Below are 22,465 nucleotides of genomic sequence, written 5' to 3'. Positions count from 1 at the left end.
TCAAGCAGTTCCCTCCCTGCAATAACTGTGAGAATAATGTACCCTATGGGGCTTTTAAGCCGTGACATCATTTTGTAGGCAGACCTCCAAGCAGATTTATTATCAATATCTGTCCCTCGCTATTTCAACAGATCCGAGACAAAAATAACGACTAAAGTATAATTCTACCACTTCCCTTTCAACAACAAAGAAAAGTGATTCCATTTATGATGCCATTTAATGGATGCTTTTATCCAAAGGAGATTTCCATACAGTCCTCAGTAATAGACTCAGAGACTCAACAACATACTTAGACCTCCCATAAATTACCCCTTATTAAGTAAAAGGATATATAAATTAGTCATACAAACTGTATCTTTCTTTCTTGGGTGTGATGTGAACCTAAACTGACAACCATCTTGAGGGAAATTAATGAAGACTTGAATAGTTAATGGAGTTTTTATCAACTACAATTGTCATGAATTTGCCTTAATAAGCTTAGCAGAAATGTGACACATGACATACTTACAGTAAACCTCCCGCAATATACCCGTTATTATGTAACAGGATACAAATTAGTCTGATAAATCTTGCTGGAGAGTGATGCGAGCATAAACTGACAACCACCTTGAGGGAAATTAATTACAGATTTGCGTACTTAATTGAGTTGCACCTCTTACAGTTTGTCTTTATAACCTTCCATTTATATAAAGCAAGCACCACTGACAAGTTCTATTCAGGGGATGAATTGGAGTACTTACTTCTGTTCAAATGTGCACCTTTCCCATTTCTGTGCTTTCTTCACATGCACATTCAAGGGTAGGGGTTTATGCTGTCTACTCTATACCAGTGGTTCTCAACCTTGGTGGGCCGTGAGGGTATTGCAAGTGCAAATATTTTATTTTCTAATATTTTCATTATGTCATTTTGGGAATGGCGCAATAAGCCAAGCAAATTAATTTACTGTACTTACTGTACTGATGGTTATCCGTTGTTATGGGGGGAGGGGCGGAGTTTAGCGTGCATATCAACAGAAAGCTGGCCGCAGTTAAAATGCAAATTCGGATAACAAAACTTAAAACTCAGAGCAAATGCCAATATCACGTTGCGCGTTGTTTCAAATTGTTTTCAGAGAGACCACGTGACTTACTATATATATGTATATCATACATAATAATTTCGGGACATTTGGGCCTTTAAAACTAAATATAAGCACTTTAAGTATACTATGTTAATAATAATAATACAATTAAGAATAATGCATTTTATTTACATTCTTGCAAAGTGCTACAGGATGGCATAAAGACCAACCAATTACATGGGACCCAACTAGGATAGACTAAAGGGTCAAATTAGGTAAAAACAGGCAAAGACAAAAAAACAAAGGCCCAGGTTCCTGGTTCTATTACTCCAAGCCAGACCATAATCAATGACCACTTAACTGACCACTTAAGTGGTCAGTTATGTGGTCAGATGGGCTGCCGAACGGCCGATAGGCTGCCATGTTAAGTGGTCAGATGAGATGGGCCGTGAACGCGCTCATGATTTTCAAGAGGGCCCTGATCTAGAAAAGATTGAGAGCCGCTGGTCTATACCTTTACTTGGTTTGTCATCTTGACTTACACGTGAGGGCTTGGACTGACAGTACTGCTGATGAGGCGATTCGAGATCCCTTGATTTAGCCAAGCCTTAGAGGGGATCAATGCTGTCCTCCAGCATCAGGTGGTAGGTCCCCACATTCATTAGTGCCTGCATGGGCTCACTAATGGGATTGGATTTGTACTTATGTGTCAACAAGGCCCTTATTGAATCTCACTTTTCTTCTCTGTGTCTTCCGACGCACAATCCCCAACTCACTCTCTCAGTGGACCAGGCACGTGCACACATAGACATCAAAGGGGGCTTGAGCCCCTGCCCTTTTCTCCGTCTCTAAATAGTGCGCTCTCCAGACCATGAATGCAGTTTTTTTTTATGGTGAAAGAAATGCAAATGGCCTCTTTCCATGCCATACCTGAAGGCGGCATTCAAGAGAATTACCTTGTCCAAACTCTCCTGAACTTGAACGCAGCATCTTATGTTGAAAGAATTGCCCTCTCTGTGTAGAAATCCATGCCGTACGCCACATCTCCGGTATTCACTTGATTAAAGTACCGAAAATAGCCGACCTCCAAGCTCACAACACGTCGCAGCGCAACGCGTTGTGAGCTTGGAGGTCTGCTATTTTTTTATATTTTCTGCAAAAGGCCCTTTTCGAAATTTCAGCCCCTGCCTCTCTAGCAGGTTATTAAGGTTTTGTACATTGTACTGCCATGGCTGTGATGTTAGCATTTCAAGGTATGTCATGGTTTTGAGCAGGACTCGAGCGCAGGAAAGTGTAGATAGGAATGGTGGGGTAAGCCGAGATACATTTCACAGGCTGAATACAGGAAGAGATCACACAGACATGCACAGCATGGATACAGGCAGGATTCAACAAGGAATAAACCGCTGGAATACAGATTCTAGAGAGGCTTACTTACAGGATAATTGACAGACGATCGGACTCAGGTTGCGTCCGAAATCACATGATACATGCTACATACTAATCAGTATGCTATTTTTCAACATACTTTTGAGTGCATACATACTTTTGAGTGAATATCCTTTCGGGTTTCATTGCGGGCATACTAATGAGACCACATGGAATGTTAGGAAAGTGCCCCATCTTGTGACAAAGAAGCGGTACTACACATAGGCCTACATGTTCCCTTAATTGCATCACTGTGTACAGCAATTAAAGGTTGTTGGACATGTTTCAACAAATAACTACATTCTACTTGTCTTTAATAGAAGTATAATTGACGTTATAATGGCTGGTTTGTTTCCTTTCCACCATGTAAATTCTGGTATGTTGTTCGCTTTGCATTGTTGGACATTCATTAATAGCGGCGTAGTCGGTGTCAATTTATTATGCATACTAAAAGTCTCAGATACTAATGTGGTTTACTAAATAGTATGTTAGTATGGCATTTCAGACGCAGCCCCAGTCTAACTAGAGGGCAGAGCTTAAAGGTTAGGGTTAGACAAAACATTGGTTCTCAACCTTTTCAGGCCGTGACCTCCAAAATAATCACATTTTAACTGGGGACCCCCCACCCTGACGAGCACTAAGAGTTGAGGCATTAGATTTTTTATAACATATGTTCTATTGTTGCGAGGCGTTGTGAGCATGTAGATCGTCTATTTTCACAATTTCAGCCTCCAATTTCAGCCTCTAATTTGTCATTTTAGATGTATTAAAAGTCCTTAAATTGTCACTTTAGAAATGTGCAGATACCCTCTATTCACTCAGACTTTATGTTGGTTTGTTCACTTTTAAGTGAGAAAACAATGTTTCACATTAAGTTGATCATCTGGGGACCCCCCAAAATAATTTGGGGACGCCCCTGGGGGTCCCGACCCACAGGTTGAGAACCACTGATGTGATGTGATGTGTTATTGTATTAGGTTATGACAGCTGCTGGGAGCAATGAGAGACATACACGGCCGAATGAGACGGCTTAACACTTAACAATATGAATATTTTTTATTTTATTTGTATTTATTTTGCTTACCACACACATGGGCTCGGGCACGTGCACACATAGACATCATGGGGGGCTTGAGCCCCTGCCCTTTTATCTGATTGTAAAAAGTGCCCTCTCCAGACCATGAATGCAGTTTTTACTATGGTGAAGAAATGCAAATGCCCTCTTTCCATGCCATACCTGAAGGCAGCATTCAAGAGAATTGCCTTGTCCAAACTTACGTTGAAAGAACTGCCCTCTCTGTGTACAGTAAAAATCCATGCCGTTACGCCACATCTCCAGTATTCACTTGATTAGCTTCACTTGATTAGCTCACCAACAATAGCCGACCTCCAAGCTCACAACGTGTCGCACCGCAACACGGTGTGAGCTTGGAGGTCTGCTATTTTTTAGAAATGTCAGCCCCTGCCTCTCTAACATTCTCTGCAAGTCTCTGCATGGGCTAACACGGGACTCAGTGGAACACAATGGGCAATCAACACAGGTGTAAGACATATGTAGATGGGAGTGGGGTAGATCATGAGGAGAGAGTGACATCTGCTGGACAGGTAGGAGCGACACAGCCATGTCAGTATGACAGGCTTAACTGGTGGCTTTTGGGTGGTTGGTAATTGAGTGTATACGGTGACTGGTTATCTCACACTGGCTGCCTTGTGTGCGTGCGTGCGTGCATGCGTGCGTGCATGCGTGTGTGTCCTCCACTTTTAGCGAGGCCTTTGATTTGTTCAGAGCCAGTGGGTGGCCGTTCTCCAAGGGGCTCATTAGCTGTGATGACAAGGCCAGGATTTTAATAAAGCTAGCCTGTGGAAGTAGCAGTGCAGTGGCTACTGCTTCCCTCCACTCTGCCCCTGTGCACCTCATTTGTTCCTGTTGTTCATTGATACATCAGGTAGAGATGTTTCTCACAGGGGGATTTGTCTTAGGATGCATCTGTCTTCATCACACACCAAACAAATACAACAAACATTTTCACAAACATTTCACTTCGAATTCCATCTTTCCCCGTTGCCAGGAAATTTCAGTGGCAGTAAAGTGGTTGTTGAAAGACTTGTACCTGAACAGATCGTTTGATTGTGAGAGTGATTTGCCCCGAAACTAGGAACTAACAGACGGAGATTTGTGTGTGTGTGTGTGTGTGTGTGTGTGTGTGTGTGTGTGTGTGTGTGTGTGTGTGTGTGTGTGTGTGTGTGTGTGTGTGTGTGTGTGTGTGTGTGCGCGCGCGCGCGCTTGTGTGTGTGTGTGTGTGTGTGCGCGCTTGTGTGTGGTGTGGTCTGAGTTTAAATAGCTGCCCAGAAATGATGGGGTATTAATTATGCACGAGGTGAATAAGTGGTCTGACATTGATTGGACTGCCGGTGGGTGCAGTTTGCCAGCATTCAGCTACTGGGGAAACCTGGAAAGATGATACTGTAACACCACAATAGAATGTAATGTGAACACAGATGTGGACACTCATGTCTACACACACCCAATTATATACAAACGTATAGCTATACGCACACGCACGCATGCACGTAAGCTCTCACTCACTCACTCACTCACTCACGTTTGCATATAATGTGTAGCAGTAGTGGCTCAGAACCCCTGCCTGATGACTAAATGCCTAACATCTCGCCTAACGCCAGGCCTCCACTAGAAAGACAGCGTCCAAAAATGAACCGGGGTGAATCGGGCGTCACCAACGCAGCGCAACGTCGACAATGGAGCACCCTTCATTGATTAAAAAGGGAACATTCCCTGCGTTGACGCTGACGTGACGCCCGTTGACTGCAGCTTAGCCCTGGCATCAAGGGAATTCCCCTTTAGGCTAGTGGTTAAGAAGTTGGCTTTCCATGCAGGAGACCAGGGTTCGAATCCTGGGAGTTACATATTATGCACACACATCTGCCTGCTCCAGCAAAAATAGCAGATCTATAAGCTGACAATACGTATATTTGGAGGAAAATAAATTAGATGCACACTGTAGGTTATATTAACATTCAGAATCTTACAATGTAGGCCAGGGGTCTTCAACGTTTTCAGGCCAAGGACCCCTTAGTTGAGAGAGAGATGAAGCAGGGACCCCCACAACCTTTTAGTTTCATTGTTTGACAGCACAATCATCAGTGTATTTCGGATTCATGTCAATTTGTTTTCAGATATTTAACCACTTGAGCCATCATTACCTAATAAATTACACCAACTACACCAAACCTGTTTGCAGAAAATAGACGATTGTGAGCTTGTAGATCTGCTATTTTTGGCTACAATTCTCAGAGTTCTTCAAGTTGTTAATATAAAAAGGATTGGAAGGATTAGAGGACCCCCTGTAGTAACTCTGAGGACCCCCTAGGGTTCCCGGACCCCCTGTTGAAGACCCCTGATGTAGGCAACATTAGAAAGGATAGAATCCCCAGCCTCCTGTAAATGTGTAAATAACTCAAAACATGGCTCCAGTGACATCCAACTGATCTTGACAGCAGGGCTCACTAATGCGTTCAGAGAATGAATATGCCATATTGTGTCACCACAGGTAATATGGTTAAAGGACATTATCCAAGAGAGGCCGGTTTGTGATTACCCAACACCTCACCCAGCACAATCAATGGTCCATTACAATTTGTAAATTGGACAAAATAACGGTGTGACAACGGTGGGGCTAGTCTCGCACCACAATTCACAATCACATTACACATGCCCTGAATAGAAATGAACTGGCATGAATGAATCTTTCCCACAATGGGTGTTTCATAACTCTAAAGGCAGTGGATACTCTGTCAGCGGACATTGATTGGATCTAAATAACTGTGTGGGGCTTTGCTTCTGGCTATATTATCATCGACCCAACCTTCAACCTTATATGCAATTCTTTTAGCTTTGATTTCAGGCTGGGATATCTGGATTGGGGGGGAGGATAATACTGTCCTTGTCCAACCTCATGGGTTGTTTTGTTCAGAGGAAACCAATTAATTTACTTTATTTATTTATTTACGTAGTTAAATTTAGACACAGTTTTGAAAATTCCATGGAAACAAACATTGAAAATGTCATCGAGTCCATAGCCTTCCTTTCGTAGCTGTCAGCAACAAAGTGGAGCTTTTTCTACACGTATACGCCATGGTCCTCCGGAATCATCGAAGACTTTCTCTCTCCTCTCTTCTCATCACTTCACCAGTCACCACCACCAACCCCTTTTAAGTTCAAGTTTTATTGTATTATCGCTTTATTTGGAATGAAAGTAGGGCTGTCACAATTGTTACTTAATCGTCAAATCGCAATTATTTGACATGATCGCGATTATTTTTCATAATCGTCATAATCGTTTCCATGTTGAAAAATGTTCATATATATTTTTTAAAGTAAAAATTGTGTAAATAGCCGATCTACAAGCTCACAACGCGTCGCAATGTTCTTTTTTAAGTACAAAGTTGTCAAATATGTCAGTAATTTCTTTGTATATATAGGTTATGTGTCATATCTACCGCGTGCCACTTCAAAGCCTAAAAGCCAAACAGAAATGTAATTGTCAACGACAAAAACACAATTAAATCGTTAATCGCAATTATTTGAGTGACAAATAATCGTCATGTAAAATGTCATAATCGTGACAGCCCTAAATGAAAGTTAAGAACATTATTTCCAACTCATCTCTCTTTACCCCCCCTCTCTCTCTCTCTCTCTAAAGCTTCAGCACAGCGTACCAGTGTATCTACTACTCCCCAGAGCACACAGCCAAAGCCCAGGAAGTACTGAGCACGATAAGCCAGCTTCAGCCTCTCATCTGCAGCCTGGCCGACCAGCTGCTGCAAACCGCCCAGGAGCGCTCTGCCGCCGGCCTGAGGGACGCACTGAAAAACCTAGCCGACAAGGTGAGGATTGACCGTCCCCGAAACACCACGCCTTTCACTCCAAAACCTACTGGGTTCTGCTTTGCTTGTATCTGTATCGCAGGGACGTGCTGGGCCCGGGAAAAAGAGTTTGAGAGGCCCTCATTTGCGCGCTATTGAGAGAGAGATCTCTCTATAGCGCTGCTGCTACTCAAAGATTTGTCATTTCAGATATTGACAAGTGACAAGCCAGTGGGCCAATTACATGAGTTATATTTTGTTGTTGTCGGGTGGAAATCTTGTATGTCCAAAAGCGTTTGTTTTGTATTTATCATATTAAAAATGATTTAAACTAGTGAAAACAGCCGATCTACAAGCACACAACGCCTCTATGTGCTTGTAGATCTGCTGTTTTCACTACTTTTGTGCGACGCAGGGCTTTGTGCGAAGCAGGGCTTTGCTTTGCTTTTTTTCCTCTAATGGCCAGCACGTCCCTGCTGTATCGCATTAATGCTACACACAAGTATTTCTCTAAAGTATACACAATTCATGGGTTGCATTTGTAGTCCTATACACCAGCCATGTCGAGGACCAACACAGGTGTTCTGATTGGCATAGAACATTAGTTCCATGCCAATCAAACAAATTGAAACACCTTTGTTGGTCCTCAACATGGCCGTTTAGGACTACAAATGCAATCCATGAATGGGTAATAATAATAATAATATATAACTAGTCCTTACCCGTTCAAAGATATGAGCTCCGAAATGATGTGCAGTGTGTGGGTTATGGGATGTGCACTGTGCACACGGTATATGAGGGATGGAAAGTAACTTTAACTGGTACTTGCATGATAATATGTAGGAGCATCAATGTAAGAAATACCCGTTTCGTTTAATGGCTATGTGTGTGTGTGTGTGTGTGTGTGTGTGTGTGTGTGTGCAGCGGTTTGGACCGTGAGACCATCCGCAGAGTAGTCTGTGTTTCTTTTTGAGAGGGTCGGTCCGCCTGAAAACGCGTTTTGGAACGAAACGGTTACGTTTTGCGCGTTTGTGACGCCCTCTACGGGTGGAATTGGAAATGCTTCTGGGGATTCGTTGAGTAAGCCACCCGCAACCTGTGGCAGAAATTCAGTGTTGACTCGACGTTTTGTTTGTGATTTATGGCTATTGTTTGCAAAACGGGCCCCTCCCGCTAACTTTGGAAGCCCGTTACGAACGAACGGTATGGACTATCAAAATATCCCTTGACTATGTTCATTGCATGGGTTCAGAGATCATGTGTACCCATTTTCGTGACATTTGAAGAAAATATGTAGGAAAAGGAGCAAAAAGTGTGTTTTGGAGAAAATTCAAAATGGCGGAAAATCTATCCTGACGCAAATGGGCGGGGCCTATATGGGGAGATGCGTATTGACCCAAGGAATCCAGGGAAAAAAGAATTTTAATTTTCCGACCTACGGTTCAAGAGTTACAGGCCGAAACGTAAAGTGGACTGTTATAGCGCCACCATGAGGCCAACTGACAAAGTTATTTTTTATTTAATCCTTGATATCATTATAAATCTCCTCTCAGAGTTTTGTAACTGTAGCCCCTATGGTTTGCGAGAAAAAAAATATTGAATGTGAGTTTTTGCGATTCCCATTATAAGTCAATGGGAAAAATTAATTCACTAATAAATTAATATCAATTAAACGATTTGTGAAAGTGACAAACGGGCTTCACAGTTATGTCAGGTGTGTTCATATGCTAATGGTGATGCGATTTCAGATCAATTGCTCCAGCCACTGAGGAGAAACGCTGTTTCAGACACTCACTCAGACACTCACTCAGACATTTGGTGAATTATATGTTAGATAATAATAATAACCCACTGACATGAAAACACGTATTTAATAATTTGTCATCCGTAGTACTAAGGCAAGTAACAAAAACAGGGATACATGACAATAGACAAGTAAAAATATACAAATACACACTCAGAGAACCACAAAACATTTATTTCCCCAAACAATTAAATTCAAGTAGCCAACAAGTCATCTACTTTAGCTGCGTTCATATCTATTTGTTACATTGAGGCCTTTCACTTGATGTTGTGATGTGATACTTCAACCACAAAGGTCCATTTTAAATCCTGAGCTCTGGCATTAAGTTAATGTAAGCAGCCCAATAGTTCTATAAGCTATTTCCTGTAGTTAGAGTTGACATTTTATTTTAGTACATATGCGATACTGGCCTTCATTCTTTTACAGTATTTGCAAAGAGTCTCACTGCAATGACTTTGTGTGGCAAGGCAAGGTATCGTAGTTTAGAAATAGTTTAAGACTTTTAAGTCATTCCAAGTGAAAATGTGGGTCAGTTTAGCCTGCGGTTTGCCTGTACCAACTGTCTTGAATGAAGAAGCTCAGATTCTACCCCAAAAAGTGAATGAGGGGCCTTGAGGGCTGTCTAGTGGTCTGGGTTTGATGTATGACTGATGTATAACATGATGTCAATCTGAAGGCAGTAAGGCACTTTCGCAATGCTGTTGAAATAGTTTTAGTTTCTCACCCTCAGGGTTTGTACACCTCAAGGTTTCTCATATTCTCCCCCAAGAGGCTGTCTATGTTACTCAGAGCTTTCTGTCTAACATAGGCATAGGCATAAGGCAGTTCTGCTGTGTTGTGTTTTATCCTCATGTTTCAAAACCAGATGGGATACTCTGTCCGTCTGTCGTATCACATGTTACATTGCGGCGTTGAGAGCTTGTAGATCGGCTATTTTCGGCAAGCACCACCATCGTACAAGTATTTAAATCAGGCCTAATAATTACTGGCCTGATAGCATTTACGGGTTTCTGATCCAGTCGGGAGCGCTAACATCCTACATCATGTTGTAGTCATCAGATGGAATACACTTTGGCCGGGACTACCAAACCGGACAGTAAAACAGTTTTAACCCCAAATAATTCAATGCGCTCAACTGCATAATTTCAGGGCTTACCCAGTAAACCCCTTGATGCAGCGTAATTTTGCTTATTTTGGAAAATGTCATTTGGTATATCCATCTTTTAGTCCAACTCATTTAAATAGGGATTGGGGAAACAAACACGCTTCTTCTTCCTGTTTCCGGTTTAGGCAACGCCGAGACCGGATGAGACAGGCCATTTTAGAACTAATACCAGCCAGGCTTTCCTCTGGTGACGCAAGGTTAAATAATTACAGTGCCTGCAGACCTCTCAGCATGTCACACTGGTTTAATGAGGCTGCCGACAAAACCAAATGTTTTATTAATGGAGCGTAAATCTTTAACCTTCTATGGGTCCGGAATCCTTTTGACATGGTCTCTCACTTGATAGTTCTCGTAAAATGTCCATAACTCATTGTAAAAATGCCAAAACAACAAAAGTGAAAAGCAGGATTGGGGTTTTTAATTAATGTGTACGTACAGTATTGTACTGATCTTTGAACTTCTGAAAATCTAATCTGACCATAAGCATGAATTATTGTGGGATCACTGTGACCTCCCTACTCGTCAATGTTACATTGCGATCCGTAAATTGACTTTTGTTGTTGACTCAAATGCAGAATCATGGGGCTTGTTGTGTTTGCTGGCCATAGGCTACAACAGATACAATTTACACCGTCAGTGACCCCTCCAGTGCCAATTTATCAGTGTTAATTTAACTCAGAGAGAGATGTATTTGTACCCTCTCGCTCTCAGAGTTACAAAAACTCATTTAAGCCACCTGGCACCCGCTCATATTGAACTTCATTCCTGCTATATAACTACATTGTTCATGAACAGCTAATTCAGTTCTGGGTGCCTCAGCAAGGGCTTGTGTATGTGTGTTGTCTTGCCTCTGTTGCTGCTGGTGGTTCTATTCTCGGTTGGAGCTGTGTGTGTGTGTGTGTGTGTGTGTGTGTGTGTGTGTGTGTGTGTGTGTGTGTGTGTGTGTGTGTGTGTGTGTGAGTGTGAGGAGTCAAGTGGCAGTCTTTGACGTCCTCTTCACGCTGGTCATAGCAACCCCGCTTTCCCCCCCCAAAAAAACGGCACCTTCCCACAACCCCAGTTTGGGACCCATAGTTTGGCTGTTTTACAAGAAAATGGTAATCAATTATGTCACATTAATGTGACAAAATGTGCTTTGTACTGCCACAATCCATTCCAGATATCATTGCATGTGAATAGCTGGAGCACTGAAGGTGAGAAAAAGGTCCCTTTTGTGTGTTCGGGGAGGCAGGCAGACAATGGAAGAGAGAGAAATCATTATAGGTTTCAGAGAAACGTGACATTTTAATTTTAAAACTACGATCGCTATTATATACTCGATTTATAGGTTCATTTCTTCTCATTCGGACTTGACAAAACAGGGAAGGATTAATCTTGTAACATGAAAGATAGATTTCACGTGATCTGATTTGATTTAACAGCCAAGTGAATTTGACTATTCTCTTCCCTGTGGAATCTTGGAGGACTAAATGTGACTTAATAGATATTTATTAGGCATTGTTTTCATTTTTATATTTACATCTCATCTCATAGAAATGTTTTTAAAGGGTTATTTTTGCCATTTTCTTTTTGCTTTAAATATATGAAAATGTAAAGATGGCAGGGAGAAGGGAGACATGATGGGAGTTGGATTCAAACTCAGGTCATTGAAACAAACCTGTCATTTGGTTTTTTACTAATTGACTTAACCACCTGACACGGTGACACCCCTATTTGCATTAGCTCATTTTTGGCCTCTCCTTTAAAGTGTGCTGCCCCACAACGGTCCCACCTTTTTCTTGCTGGATACAAAAAACGCCCAAGAATAGAATGGGGAGGAAAATCACAAGATGAGTGTCTAATGGTAAGGCCATATTTTATTTAATCCATTAAGACCTGAGGCCGATTCTACAAATACCTTCAAAATCAGTAGTTCTCACACTTTTTCGTGCCAACGACCCCAAAAATGATACCGTATATGGCCACGGACCCCAATCTGAAAATGTTTTGTGCCAGGGACAGTGTGAAGGTGATATTAAACCCATAATTTGAAGCTAGCCTGCTATGTTGTGAAAGAGACCACGGGTCTCACTTGTGTTGTGTTTCCAGGAGCACATTTTAGAAGGCAACAGCGCATGAAATCGACTTTGTGTAGCTCGAAGCGTCCTTGTTTTTATGCTTACATTATGTTAACTGTTGCCATGTCTTCCAGTATTGAAGTCACAAAAGGATACATTCGTCTCCAAACTCCTGCACATCTCTGCTTGACTGGGCAGGGTTTAAACCATTTAGAACGGGTACACATTTTGTGTATCATTATTTTATGCTTTAACTATTGAAAAATAGCAGATATACAAGCTCACACCGTGGCACTGAGTGGCGCGCTGCGAGCTTGTAGATCTGCTATTTTTAAAAAATCGTGAAAATTTCAATTTTGACACGATTATAAGTGTCTTTTGAATCCTTCTAAGATTTTTGGAAAAACCTATGGTTCTATATGTCAGCAATCTGGCCAGCCATCGTCAAAGAAAAGGTCCTTTTCACTTAACTGGAGCTCAGTTAGTCTGTTCTTGAGAGACTACTATGTCAGTGGTTCTCAAACCTTTTTCATGTGAAGGACCCCCAAAATGATATGTATTTGGCCACGGACCCCCCATCTCAAAATATCTAGTTCCAGGGACCACCCAGAAGCAAAATTTGAGTTACAAACGTTTGCTTTGAAAATACATATATCCAAAGATTTGCACACATTTTCACGACTTTTTCAAAAATAGCAGATCTACAAGCTCGCAGCGCGGCACTCGGTGCCTACAAGCTCGCAGCGCGGCACTCGGTGCCGCGCTGTGAGCTTGTATATCTGCTATTTTTTAATAGTTTAAAGCATCCACAATTTTTTGGCCTAAATGGGTTTTAAACCATTCTGCGCCAAACTGAGCCAAACCGCGCAACAAATGAAAATGCAGTTGGAACAGTTATTAACGGCTCTCAGAAACCCTCTATGATGCAGTGGGAAAGGGCCCTTTGTCTGTGTGCCGAGCCCCACTCACAAAGGCCTTTATTATTGAAACGTCTTTGTGAGCTATCTCTGTTCCCTCCAGCTGTGTCTCGGGACTAGTCAGAATGTCGCACGCACCTGCAACAGATATATGGGAAAAGTTGGAGGATTAGATCCGCTATGCTCAATTATATTGAATTTTCTGCCGAGTCTGGAGGTCGTGTACCCATGCAGTACACACAGACGGTGTCCTCACAGCTGAGTGTTATTGGAGTCTTGACAGCAATATCCATTATAAACAGAAACACACACACACACACACACACACACACACACACACACACACACACACACACACACACACACACTCAAGCGCACACACACACACACACACACACACACACACACACACACACACGCACACACGCTCTCAAGCGCACACACACACACACACACACCACACACACACACACACACACACACACACACACACACACACACACACACACACACACACACTCAAGCGCACGCTCACGCGCACACAACCACCTTCATTTCACAGGAGCTGTTATGCAGAGTTTTACAAGAGCTCTATTTTCTACTCATCCTCTCCTTAGAAAATCGGTCATGGACTTGTTTTACGGATTCCTTTCATCCTTTCCGATCAAAAAAGTGTAAGAACCTCTTTTGTCTCTGCTAAGCATTTTTCTTCTGACTTGCACTTTTATTCAAGTTCACAACGGCAGGTGTATATCGAAGGAATACCTGCACCGGGATTCATCTCCAGGGACTTTGTAGGGGAGTGTGTGTGTGTGTGTGTGTGTGGGGGGGGGTTAGATCTTCTAAGGTATGTCTGGGAGAATAAAAAAGACTTGGGTGTTCTTCCTATTTAGGGTGGGAGCAAATGTTGCTTTGGTAAAGAATAAAAAATCAAGGCTGAGCAGCTTTCCTCACTTGCCCCAGGCAAGTGAAATATGTTATAAATAAGGCAGAATCGTTATATAACTTACAGTATAATACAACCAAAAACATCTTTCCCTCAACAACACACAATGATCATTCAGCAACTCCTGTAGCCTGGCATTAGCCAAACTGATAACGTGGATTCACTCACACGTTCCTCCACGGTATCAGTCTGGACTTCGGCCCATAGGGAGCGAGTATGAGAAATCAGAAAATTACCGGGGCCAATCAGTGACTGCATTTGAACTAACGCAGTCACTGATTGGCCCGGTCATTTTCTGAGTTCTCATACTCGCACCCTATGGGCCGAAGTCCAGACTGATACCGCAGAGGAAGGTGTGAATGAATCCATGTTATCAGTTTGGCTAATGACAGGCTACAACTCCTGGGGTTTGGAGCACATCGATTGACATTGATTTTGGCCAAGTCCAGGGGTGTCTGGTTTAGAACTAATCAGCTAATTGAATCATGTGGATCTTACCACATGGGAGAACGTCGTGGATCTCAGACTTCATGTGGTCAGCCTGTGATGTCAGTTGACAAATGATAGTTGTCTATGATGTATGACCTATGGCTCCAAATGGGCAAGGTTTCAGCCCAATCCCAGACCCATCATTAACACTTTCAGTGCCAGGGCGTCATATGACGTCCGACACGACCTTGGCAATGATGCCAGAAAATAATATTGGCGTCATATGACGCCAGATGCTTTTTTTTCATATTACAGTAGTACAGTGTTGGATCTATGCGGTAACCAAGATACAGCCCTTTTGGACGATGGGACGGTCGTCATGCATGACAATTCAGTGGCGTCAGTTCAGAACAAGCTAAGGTATGGCAACATGACTGGTGTCTGGTGAAGACACCAGTCATGTTGCCATACCTTAGCAACAGGCACGATGAAAAGTACATTTTTATTATTTCCCCCTGTCAAGGTATGGCAGCTGCATACCCCTGCCATACCCAATTGACGCCCCTGCATGACATCACACGCTTATGTGACCAAATTCAAGCATGCTGATTGGCCGGTTCCCCCCAGAAACAAGGGTCTCAAAGACGAGTTCAGTGACTTTTACCGTCCGGACACACAGCAATCAGAGGGAGAGAGAGATATATTGAGAGAATGAGCTAGAATTAGTTATAAAATCATTAGATGTAGTATTATTTAGAGAGATAGAGATAGAGAGAGAGATCGGAAGGTAGAGGTTTTACCTCCGCTGATCAGAGAGCAAGTCATGGCCGCACATGGAGACCAAGCAGGCAGCCGAACCATGCCCCGTGGCCGTGGACACCACCAAGCCCGCAGCCTGCTGCTGCCCAGCGCCGCCACCGACCATAATCAAAACCCGAAGCACCAGTTGGACTTTCGTTTGTTGCTGCGCGGCTGCGTTTGGGACTTGACTGAGGCGACGCGTGAGGATGAACGGTGATGCCGTTGAACGCTGATGCCGGCGATTTGAAGAGAATTCTGTGTTTTTGCTGCTGTGTCGGGGGAGCCAAGGAACGTCGCCAGCCATCCACAGTGGACGGAGGAGCTACGGCGGTGATCCGGACCGGAGGCAGGCTGTTTGGAGCAGTGTATCATCTTACGGCGCCCACCGGCTGCACCGATAGGTATGGCCCCGGAGAGCGGAGTTGCAGCGGGCGCTAATACACCCAAATGAGGCCGTGCGTGGACTTAGCCAAGGAGTGTGCTGCGATCAGCGAACCGGGTAAGCATTATAAAGCTATGCTTTTTACGTTTCAATATGTTCTATACGTCTGTCTGTCTTTCAATGTTATATGAGATCAGTGCTGTGTTCTGGGGACTCACCGGGGACTACCCTCCACACCTCGCCCGACTTGGGACACCCTCGCAGGCACGGCGCCGCCAGGCGCCGGCCTCTATACCTCCGTGATGGAGGAACAATAAAATATGAACGGCGTCTGCCCTCGTGAACCTTTCAAAGTAGCGTATTTGATAGGGATTATGTACTATAGCGTCTGCCCTGGCCAAACGAATAGTAGCTGATCGTATGCCCTCAAAAAAAGTCTAGAACACACCACTGTATGATATGCATAAAGTGTGTTCCTGTGGAAATGAGCCATGAATCTGTAGGTCTACTCTAATGCAAGCTTGTAATACATTCTTCAATCAATCAATAACCGATGTCAATAAGCCTGACCTGCTATTGTTTTTTTTCCACGTAGGGTGCATTTGGTAATATACAATTCAATTCAAAGGAGCGTTATTGGCATGAGAAAACATACGTTTACATTGCCAAAGCAAGTATCACACATACAATAAAACTAGACCAGGTCAACCTGGTTGTGCCAGACCCCCTGTCTGTCATCATCATTTATGACATCATGCCTTTTGTAGGCATGTCATCATCATGTCATCATCATATATACCCTTTATATAGAAAACCAGGACAGACAGACCGACATTTGCTTATGTAGGCCTACCCATTTCATGGGTCTGGCAAAAAACAGTTGAAAATATACAGTTGGAGGGGGTACAGCATTGTTCAAACAGAGCTATGTCGCATTGTCATTGCCAGACCCATGAAATGGGTAGGCCTACATAAGCAAATGTCGGTCTGTCCGGTTTTTCTCCATAGATGGTCATGATGATGACATGATGATGACATGAGGGAGGGATAGACCGACAGACAAAGCCTTCATGTCATCACAATGTCACAAATGATGATGACATGAGGGAGGGACAGACAGCCTATAAAGGGACAGACAGCCTATAAATGTACCATTAAATTTATAGGCCCAGAGGGTTGGCAGAACCGGGGTCTGGCACAACCAGGTTGACCTGGTCTAGTTTTATATATATACAGGGTACAAATAGCAGCATTATTTTCCTCATAGTACATAAAGGTATCAGCTCTGTTTCATACTGTATGTGCAGTAGGTCTAGATGTCAATCCATGGTTTGTAGTAGGTGTATGAAGTTCCTCCAACTTCTTCCAGTAAGAATACATTTCTTTATAGTTTAGTTTTTTATTGTGTGTGTATACCTAGATAGATAGTTTAGTAATACAATCTGTGTGTGTGTGTGTGTGTGTGTGTGTGTGTGTGTGTGTGTGTGTGTGTGTGTGTGTGTGTGTGTGTGTGTGTGTGTGTATGTGTGTGTGTGTGTGTGTGTGTGTGTGTGTGTGTGTGACATAATAATCTATCAAATCGATCTCAAATCTGTATCAAATTTGTATCAAAGCAGAGCCTATAGAATTCAGTGGCCACGTATATATACATATATACATTTGAAATTATTTAGACTAGTGAAAACAGCCGATCTACAAGCACACAACGCCTCGCTTGTAGATCTGCTGTTTTCACTACTTTTGTGCGACAGCCTTTGCTAAAGAACATACAAATTATACAGAAGCACGTTCATTTAGTATTTTGTATTTATTTCTATCATATACAGGGCCCGTGGAGTCTGACTGGATGGAGGAAGGATGGGAGCCCGATCTGCAACCAGACCAATGACAACGCAGAGGACAGTATGATGGCGGAGATAGCGAGAGCGGAGGAGTCAGGCATAGGTCATACACACTGTAGGTTCGCTGCCTGGACCAATGTCACTCTAGGGGAGCTGAAGAACTTTCTGGGACTTCTCTTCCTCACAGCTATCGTTCACAAGCCGGAGATTGCCATGCAGTGGTCAAAAAAACATTGCCATGCCGTACTTTCCCAGAACAATGGCAAGGAACAGGTACCAGGCCATTTTGAGGCACCTGAGGTACACACACACACACACACACACACACACACACACACACACACACACACACACACACACACACACACACACACACACACACACGGTGAACAGTACCATCTTTGACCTTGATTTGTGGTGCCTTTGACTCCTGAATGTTGGCTTGTTGAATGCCTTTTTTTGACTTTTATATTATTTTATTTATTCTTTACTTGCTGCACATTTATTTTATTTTACTTTTATCCAGTTATATTTTATTTTTGTGAAGTCATATTTGTGATTTTTTTTTTTGGAAATATTTGTAAATATTGTTGAACATAAATATGTTCATGCTGGATGTGTGAGGTACTCACCAGGGTTAGGGTTCGATGTTGCCATAAAATAAAAGGTTGACATCGCTTTTCTGACTTTTTGTCTTCCTGACCTTCTAGACCAGGTAAAAACACAGTGAATTCACAGTGCATAGTTCTATCAAAATGTAAGGCAATTTCTACCTTCTGAGTCATTTCATACTTTTTCACTTTGCCCCCTTGAAACTAGACGATGGTACAATATTTTTTTAACTTTTTTTGCACATAATGAAAGTAGGCATGTCATTCTTTCTGTCAAGGGTACTTGTGTTCCGTTACCATTTACCAATTTGTTGCTATGGCTTCCTAAAGTTTTTTTTCTTTGAACTCAAATATCTCAGAATCTAGATTTCTGAGGTTATTGACTGGTTTGCGCAGTGCGCACTCTCGAGCACCTATCTCCAAAACCGCTCACCGATATCACTCCAAAAAATTTTTGGTAAAAAAAAAAATCCTCTTTTACCAAACCTCCCATTTTTGTTCCGATGTGAATATCGGATCATTTCCAATTTATTCCCTGGAATTGGGGCAGAAATGAATGGGACCTAATGGTGGCACTGGTAAGGGACGGGGGGCAGGGGGGGCTGGCACTCAAAGTGTTAAAGTTAACAAATATATATATATATATTTTATTTTATTTTATTTTAAGCATAAAACATGTAAAAGAAATAAAGAGTTATTGGTGGTCCTTTGCTGGCCGACTGGTGAAGGGTGCATACAAAAAGATTGGTGCTGATCTATATAGATTTGAATAGCTCATATACTGTAGGCTACTGTACAGGGATAGGGTGGGAGGTTCGGAGGTAAAAAAACAAAACAATCTAGATATATATATGGGCATATATGGATATCCAGTTGTCCAGAATCGCCGATCCAATATACAGGGTATGGGCAGGAATGTCATTAGTATTTGTTGTTGTACCTGTCTGGACACAGGCAGACAGGTACAACGGGTACTGACAAACCCCATGACACTATTACTCAGATATATTGGTTGGATCGGTATAACATAGATGTGAACTCTAGATGAACTTCTAGAATATAAATGAGTATACATTATGTAGATAGACAGACATACAGACAGGCAGGCATAGGGGAGAAAAGGCAAGGAGACACAGGCAAATGGAGAATCACTGGGATTTCATCTAGTATTTCTGGCAGCCTCTGGAACGTTCCCATAAGCAAATTTGCCAACCCTGCGACCGAACAGTTAAGAAGTGCAAATATGACCAGGACTGCATGAAATACAGTGCTGTCGCTATGTCCCTGTTCACCCGTTTCTGGAAAGATAATGAATAATAAATGTCCTCATAGTACTGTAGATTGCAAATTAACATCGTGGCCTGATAAGCAGGCTTCAATTTGAATATGGATTGACATTTTGAATCCTTGGCTTATGTGATTTTTCACCATGTTAATACATTTAGCTGAAAAGACTTTTGTATTTGTTGGTGGTTTAAGCATTTTCACCCTTGTAAGAGTCTACATGTCTCTGCATTCCATGTTGTTTATCGTAGAATTTATTGTAGTTCCCATAGGAATGGTCTCTTCTCAGGCAATTACCAACGTCACTTTGAGTTCTGCCATTATTGACTCACAGTAATTAAAGACACAGTCTGAATATGAAACTAGGCAATTTACTGCTAATGTATGACAGTATGCCTACAATATGTATGGTAGGCAACAATGGTGGTCTTTGATGCTCAGTTCTTTTCACCATTTTTTTAAATGAGCATCTTAATCAGTATAATCAGGCACTGTAACCAACACTATTAAGTGTTTTGTCAATAAACTATGACAATATATATTATATTGTACTGTAGGATAGATAGTACAATAAAGAAGGGTTGTTGTGAAAGTCTATTGCATCCATAATGCTGAGACACAGAGAACAAACAGTCTCTGTTTACACTTTATAGGAAGCACCCGCTGGAGCAACAAACGAAATACTAAATACAACAAACTAAATACTAAATCTCTAGCTTGCTTGCTTGGGCATCACCTGAGGTCTTGGCTCCACACACTTCCCAGTTCTCTCCCACATACAACCAAACACATGGGATATTTGTACTGGTAAAATGTGTGTTTTTATTTTATCGTAGGAGCTAAAGGAAGGGGATTTCCTTCATTGATCCATGTGTGCTAGACTGCTAGTCCCCTTCCAGTCCAGTCCCCTGAAACTACTAGTGTTGTCGTTGCGTTGGGCAGGTGTGTCACGGATGTGTTGTCAACAGTGGATGTTAGTATCAGTACATTTCTTTTCACTGAGTGGAAATTAAATTAGTGTAGATAAATTAGTTAAGTAAATGAACAATAATTTAATGGCCAGCTGGAAGTTCATATTTTACTAGAAGATCTTTGGGAGGTGTGACAGAACATCCATCCGCTTTGAAGCGGTACTGTATGTTGCAAGAAAGGCGTGGGACGTCTTCAGCTGCAATACATTTCCGACCAAGTACTGCAAGTACTGCACTGTCAGTACCGGCGGTACTGCACTGCCATTGCCACCAGTACTGCACAGTGCACAGCCAGTACTGCCATACTGCACTGCCAGTGCCACCAGCACTGCACTGCCAATACTGCCAGTACTGCACTGCCAGCGCTGCAAGTACTTCAAAGTAACTTCACTGAAGTTTCTCTGCAGATTCAGTATAGCTTGTCGTTGTGAAAGCCAACTATTATCCTTCACCTCCTAGACAATGAAATAGAGAAAGAAGATAAAACTGTCAGCGAGTTAATTAATATGCAAATAAGCCTGCGGTAGATGGGAAAAATATGCTAGTTGTATTATTGAAATATTCATAACATTTCTCACCTTGATTTCAGGTCAATGATCCCTAGAGCACAGCAGTTTCTAGAGCTTTGTTCAGACTGCAGGCAAATCTTTTTGTATTTCCTCAAATACGATCTTGGATGCCTGACTGCCTAAAATGTTATTTGAAAGTGATCAAATTTTCAGACGGACATTGTTTACCTATCTCCAGTGATTGCTGTGGTCACTGGTCACGATGTAATGAAATAGATGTTAAGTTAATGCTTACTCTGGCATCTGGGCGCACAAGCCTGTGTGAATGTGCATGTGTCTCAACGCCTCATCCAAGTATCATTCTCTCCCCCACACTCCCCACCCCCGATGCCTCCCCGTTTCAGCAGTCTCTCAAGAAGAATCTGTTCTCTCCTCCACCACAAAGGAGGGGGGAAGTAGCAGCAGGATGGAGGGTACTTGGGGGTGTATATTTTGCGCGACAAATATGCAACAATCTTTTTTCTTTTGGGAAAGTAGAACTCTCAGCTTGTGTGTTTTGTTAGACCACATTTTGTTGCGGTAATAGAATTGCTTACTGGGGAGCTAACTCAATTATTCTTGAGGGCCCTTGTTGTCTTGTTTTCTTCGTGCGGCAGTGGGCGGTCATCGAAGGTGAGCCTCCTCGCCTCGGTGGCGGCTTCGACATACAGTGGCTCATTGAATTTGAATTTGAGATCAAAGGAGGTGCTCCCCCCTCAGAGGAGTGGCTCTGGCACAGAAGTAATTGAATTGTTTGTTGTGTGTTAGTTGTTTTTTCCTTTTTTTCTTTTTTGCCTCACAGCTCACGATTCGGCACTGCAGAAGCAGTAATGGAGGCTAGAGTGGCTTTGTTGCTCAAGTAGAATGTTCATTTTCTCCTCGTTTCTCCCCCTCCGTTCATTCTCTGTAAACAGTTTCCCTGTTCTCCCGCTTCACAACTTACCTCTTTTGTTCCACCTGTTATTGTGTGCAGGTCTCCACCATCATTCTGTCTCTCTCTCTCTCTCTCTCTCTCTCTCTCTCTCTCTCTCTCTCTCTCTCTCTCTTTCCTCTCTCCTCTCTCTCTCTCTCTCTCTCTCTACAGTGCTCTCACTGACTCCTCTCTTGTGTGCTCTTTCTCTTCCTCTCCACATCTCATCTCATTCTCGATCTGTCTGACTGTCTGTCTCACTAGCTCAGTCTATTTCTCTCACCGTCTCTATCTCTGTGGAGTGAAAAGTAAAGAATTACTATAATTGTCTGCACTGAAGGTTCCAGAAGAGTGCTGGGATTGGTTGTAGCTAGATTGATAGGTCCTGATTGGCCTATAGTTCAGCAGTCCTAATAAAGGAACCATC

The 22,465-nt window shown here is 42.6% G+C and overlaps 1 protein-coding gene across 1 annotated transcript in view; it reads left to right on the top strand.

The window, feature by feature from the left end:
- inpp4b (inositol polyphosphate-4-phosphatase type II B) overlaps window positions 1–22,465 on the top strand; it is a gene marked incomplete at both ends in the record, with an annotated part of 343,288 nt that overhangs the window by 282,796 nt on the left and 38,027 nt on the right. The window contains one exon of the mRNA XM_080722305.1: window positions 7,210–7,393. Coding sequence (XP_080578431.1) covers window positions 7,210–7,393 — 184 coding nt within the window. The remainder of the gene's footprint in view (window positions 1–7,209; window positions 7,394–22,465) is intronic.

This window comes from Nannobrachium achirus (assembly GCF_963921795.1).
Source record: "Nannobrachium achirus genome assembly, chromosome: 3".
In the NCBI taxonomy this organism is placed as follows: Eukaryota; Metazoa; Chordata; class Actinopteri; order Myctophiformes; family Myctophidae; genus Nannobrachium; species Nannobrachium achirus.
Note: the sequence above shows the minus strand (reverse complement) of the source record. Positions and strands in the feature narration are given on the sequence as shown.